This window comes from Lactuca virosa, chromosome 7 (genome assembly GCF_052849685.1).
Source record: "Lactuca virosa cultivar CGN04683 chromosome 7, Lactuca_virosa_CGN04683_v6, whole genome shotgun sequence".
NCBI classification, from domain to species: Eukaryota; Viridiplantae; Streptophyta; class Magnoliopsida; order Asterales; family Asteraceae; genus Lactuca; species Lactuca virosa.
Window position 1 is genome coordinate 176,035,993 of NC_136432.1, and position 6,066 is coordinate 176,042,058.

The following is a 6,066-nucleotide window of genomic DNA, read 5'->3' on the forward strand; positions in this document are numbered from 1 at the left end:
AAATTTTCACTCTGATTTTTAGGATGTTACGGTTTCAAATGCATATGGTTCAAGATATATGGCTTATCTTGAACTATATTCTTTTGAATGACCTCCTTTATAAGAGATAGATAGATTAGAAAATTAAAGATTTGTAAGATTGTTGTATTTCTAAAGAGATAAAAATTAAGCTGGAACATTGGTGGGGAGTATGAAGTATTTATAGGGTAGGGTTTTTTTGGTGGGGGGGTGGGCTAGTTGTTTATAGTCATCGGGGAACGACTCGAACCGGTTAATACCAAACCGAGCTGAGATATAATCATTGGAGACCTACTTCAAACTTAGAACTACTAAATTTCTTAATTTAGGGACCGGTTCTAAACTATCGGTCTAGACCACCTAAGGACTCACTGGTCTTAGACAAATTCATGCTGCAACTTTTTCGAGGACTTGTCTGAACTTACTTACAGGACCGACCCAAGGGAGGGGGGAGGGGAGCTGGTCCACTGTTGTCCAGGGCAGCAGTGGACCAGGGGCATCAACTTTTCATCAGCTCTTATGGGTATGCATACAATATTTAGGCCAAAATTGAAGGAAGACAATTGTTGAAATCGAGGTGTCACACGCCTAAATTGAAATCGAGGAGTTGTCGTGTCTAGAGGCCAAGAACAATATAAGGTTTGACGGAGTGGTCTCGGCACTCCTCGACAAAAGCTGATTTGGACTTATGGAACATCGGGCCACCAACTCGGCATGCCGAGTTCGGTGGCCAAACTCGGTGAAGTTTTGTCGAGCTCTCTCTTCTTTGCCTTCTTCTTCCCCCTTTCTTCTCCCTACCTCGACGACCTTCTTCTTCTCTATTTCTTCCATTCCTTCTATTTAGCATCACAATGAAGAAAATGGTGTTTGGCTGAGGTGGAGCTCGGTGCACTCGACACCACTCCCCCCAGCCTAATTGGTTACCATTATAGTATTTCATATTTTCACTTCTCTTCGACTTCTGATTTCCAAAACAAACTTCCAATTCAAACATTGAGTGAAGCTTATTAAGTTCAGTTCTCGGAGCAATATAAGCGGTTAAAGTTTTTAAGTTCAGTTCTTTATCGTTGGGACCGGCGGCGAGGTCTTAAAGAAGCAGTGAAATAGTATTATAACGATTCACAATAAGAGACGAAAGTATTTCTGATTTCGTATTTTAATATTTCAGTTCTCTGTTTTTAAAAGACGCCAACATGTGTAAGTCTTTATTGAATTTTTTCATAAGAAATCTTAGATTTATGTATCTATATATTCTTGTTAAAAATAAAGTTATTTATATTAATGTTTTTTTTATATATTCTTGTTAAAAATAAAGTTATTTATATTAATGTTTTTTTTATATGATGGGAAAGACAAGAAATGGGCATTTACATGGAAAGACGCGGTTAAGTGCAGAATTTTAAGAATATCTACAAGGTCGGTACTGAGAAATTAAATATCTTCAAAGGCCCACGACGAGTCAAAAAAAGGACCCTTATTGTTATTATAAATTTTTATTTTTAAATAAATATATATAATAAAAAAAATTGGGTTTTATGCAGCTGTCCACTTTGCTCCCATAAATATCTAATTTCTTTGATGAAAGATGTTGACGGTGATAATGAAAATTTATCTTTGAAAGTTCAAGTTGTAACCGATAATTAAATAATAAATAAAAAATAAATAAATAAACTTGAAGCAATTAATGGGCACATTTGCCGTCGAGTATTATATTATATTATCTTTGTGTTTGTGGTATGCTTCACGGCTTTTGATTGCTAAATGTCTGAATCATGATTTGGATTTGCTTCATTTTGGCATGGTTGATATATTAAAAGTAGTAGTTAACAGATGCTAAGATTTATAATTGTAAGTATTTGTAGTATTCCCATGATGCCCTTTTGAGGAAGATGTTTATATAGACGTTGAGATTTATAATTAATTCTAATAACTGTTATGCTAGAAATTATGATCTTTGATGATATGGTTTGTCCAATATGTGGATTGTGAAGACCGAAGCTATTCGTGGTCACTGAACTTTGTTAATCTGACCATGTCTCCCAAAATTGGACATGTTTGACGAGATTAACCAAGTTTTTAGACTATTTTTTGATGATGATATTAAAAAGGGCCTATATGTCTTTTGCACCAACAGTGATTGTATTAGCACATTGGTTTTCGTTGAGTGTTACATTTTAAATTTTACTTTGTCATTGTATCTATGCATGGAAATATAAACACATTTACATATAGAAGGGTTGATTCGAATTTTGTTCATGTTTAGAAGTTTAATAATCAAGCTATATAAAAATGGTATGAACATTGGGTCGTTAATTTTATATCTCGTCCTAAGTATGCAAAATCAATGAACTAGCCCTGATGATTGGAGTTCTTGGTTGGTTGATCTTCGTTTACGGAAGGGGGTAAAATATATTCTGGAAGGTGTTTTTTTTTTTTTTTTTTTTGTGATGTGGTGGTATATTTGGCTTTTCTGGAATAAATCTATGTTTGATAAAGATCAACCGAATAAGAGTCATATTTTTTATGATATAGTTTCTCTGTTGTTCTAATAGGATTAAGAAGAGTTTTAGGTGGATTTTGTGGCTCCAAAATCCAATTTTAGCCATTATGTAACATTTTCTCTTTTTGCCTTTGTGTATGTTGATTGGGTGTTTTTATCTAGCTTCTTGTTAGTATTTTTATAATATATTTTTCTGCCGTTCAAAAAAAAAAAAAAAACCAGCCCTACTGTCTTATACAAAGGTAATGACTTATTTTTCGTACTTTAAAGTTTGAGCTTCATGCTTCACAAGTTGCACTAGAATCTACAAATTGTGCTTCAACCTAACTTCTTATCTGGTCCCCAAGTTTATTCATTTGGTCCCCAAGTAATAAACTTGGTCACCATATTTACTTGGTTTCCAATATGTCATATGCATATGTATAATCCACCATAGCAGAAACTTTTTTTTTCGTTGCCATGTGTTATCATACAAAATAAGAATCTCTTATCACCATCTTTCATCCATATTTGTCAATAAATGATACTTTTTTTTTCGAACCTACAACAATATTCTATAAAGTCTTAATAGTTTCTAACCTCCATCCCGTATTTCGTTCGATATATCACGATTTCCATAATTGTTTTTTTTGGAATGGCACACAATTTCCATAAATAATAAAGCAATATACCTATAAATATATATACATCGTTGGACAACAATCAACGATATTGTATTATTGAAGAATCTTATGATTTATTGTAAATAACGTGTTACAACAAAGTAGGAACAATAGGTGAATCTTTTCTAGACTGCATATATAGGACAATAATCGAAAAAGTTATGGAATATATGCTTTGCAAACTTTAGCAAAAATTGACTTAAAGGAAGGTGAACAAAGGGGATGAAATTACGTCATCCTATAAACCTTAACCTTGATCAATTTTGAAGTAATATAAAAATAATGAAATTATTCAACTTGTTTCTTGTAATTAGAAATAAAAGTTAGGATAACAATGAATGAAGCTAAGTAACTATTTTTTTTGATATTCAATTAATTGATGTAGTAAAGGGCAATTGCAACCCTCAAACATTACAAGTTCATTTACAAAAAAGGTCCATTAACTTAAATATTGGACTATTAACACCCCTTAGGAGCATCAATCAATTAGTTTCTTGCCACAAAGCACCATAAACATGCTCATCCACTCCATAAGAGATTTGGGAAAAATCTTTAACGCCACCAAACTCTATTATACCACCAATTCCATCTTCATACCCTTGGATGTACATATCATCAATTTCCATCCAGTTATAATCAAGATCATGCGATTTAGAAATATTCTGATTGGTCGAAAACTGATGACTACCCTCCCAATCAGCATTCCATTCTAGCTCTAAACTCATATCACTTTCATCAATCACAATTGGATTAATCTCAGCTTCTAAAGACCGAATCACATTCGATAACCTCTCATCATCACACTCATCATCTACATGTGGTTCATCAAGAATTGACATCCAAAGGGTGTCATCGATTTCCAATGGCTCGAACTCATCAAAACCATCTTGGCCATTGATGGTTGCCCAATTTTCTTGGATCATAGAAGCCATCTAGCAAATGAAATGGATGTGAAAATAGAGGGGGAATTGAGATGAGAATTTGAGTACACAATGATGAAATGAAGAAAGAGAGTTGGTTTATATAGGCAAAATTCCCACAAGTAAATTATTCAATTGGTGGGCCCTAAAGAAATGATGGTACAATTATCTTTAGATCTACTACATAGAGGTTGCTGAGTAGGATGGACCATATCCCCAAAATCTCAATCGTCAGTTCATTTCCACTTTAGAATATTATAGATGACAAAGTAAATAACTTATAAGAATCGGGTAATCCATAAATAAAAACGAATAATACATAAAGTTTTCTTTAGATATTTATGAAATACACAAGATATTGATTCAAAATTCTTAACAAATTGAAAAGTACTATATGTAAAAGACTAATAACTTATATAAATGATGACACGTAATAGTACGTAATAGTCGTATGTTAGGAAATGTTTGGTGTATATGCAATGTTTTGTGTAAGAGACATTAGGTATGAGATGAAACCCCAACATCAATGATGTAAGTGGAGAAAAGGCCCACAAAAAGGAGACAAATAATGCACCATTTAAGATTGTGTTAGATATGGTAGAACCAAAGTGGAATTGAATTGGAAACTACACCTCCTATGTATTAATGGGGTGACCCCACCTTCAACCAATCTCAACATCTTTTCTTTTTATCTACAACTCCAAACCAACTCTATCTTTACAACTATATCACTAGGATTGTTCTTTTGGTTGAAACAAATCAGGACAAAATCGAAAAAAGACCAGCTTAAACGTTTAGGGGTAGGGTTGTTCATTATCCGGATAAAACTAAATATTTAATTGGACAATTTGGATTTAACTATTTGGTTCGAATTTTTGGACTTCTTGATGAGTTTTCAGTAAAACCAAATTATTATTTTGGATTTTAAATTGGTTACGGACTTACGCTTTATAAAATTAAAAACGAATAGTCCAAAAAATACCAAATAAAAATTTATTATATATATATATATATATATATATATATATATATATATATATATATATATATATATATATATATATTTCAATATAAATCTTTTAATTATTTATTAGTTTACTAAATTGTATTTTTAAAGAGATTAGAATATATTATCCAATAAAATACTTTAATATGTACTTCTCAAAAGTTTTTATTTATAAAATATTATATATATATATATATATATATATATATATATATATATTTTGAATAGTTGTTCATAAATTTTAATTCTCAACTAAACAATTTATTTTTATTTAGAGTTGACAAATATTCATGTTATATATTTTCTTAAATGTCATTCCTTTTGAAATCCGAATTGTAAAAACCAATCCAACCGAGTTATAATTTGATTGGTTCAGATCGGATTTAAATTTAGTTTAGACTATTCGGATTCACGTTTTGAAAACTGAAATCAATTTAGATTCACTTGATTGGATCGGATTAAATCGATCAATCCAAATGAACATCGGATGTTTAGGGGTGTTTTAAAATAACTTATTAACTTATTGATTTTTTTAAAAGTTAATAAACTAAATATTTGGTAAAGACTAACTTGTTTAGAAAAAAATGATTTTTTTAAAAATGTTAGAAATTTCCAACTTTTACATAAAGCTAATTTATTTATTTTTATTTTATTTTATTATTTTTTTTTGTGGGGGGGGGGGGGGTGTGTAACACAACATCTTTTATCCATTGTTATGAATAAATTGCTAATAAGACTTGTAGGTTTTCTTTTTCTTTTTTTGTGTGGGTGGGTTGGGGGGGGGGGGGAGGGTGGATGGATAATACATCATCTTTTATCCATTGTTGTCTATAATAAAAAGTATTGTATACAATTAAAATTCTTTAGGTTTATAATCTGGTAGGTTCCATATCAAGTAATATTTATAAGATTTTATAACTTATGAATAAAATCATTATTTATACCGACATTATTACTAAT

At 31.2% G+C, this 6,066-nt stretch overlaps 1 protein-coding gene across 1 annotated transcript; it reads right to left on the minus strand.

Moving 5' to 3' along the window:
- Positions 1-3,519: 3,519 nt before the first annotated feature.
- LOC145123699 (uncharacterized) lies at positions 3,520-4,163 on the minus strand. The gene has a single exon (XM_079058913.1). It carries the CDS (start codon positions 4,110-4,112, stop codon positions 3,663-3,665), a length of 450 nt encoding a protein of 149 aa, XP_078915039.1. The 5' UTR covers positions 4,113-4,163; the 3' UTR covers positions 3,520-3,662.
- Positions 4,164-6,066: the final 1,903 nt, after the last annotated feature.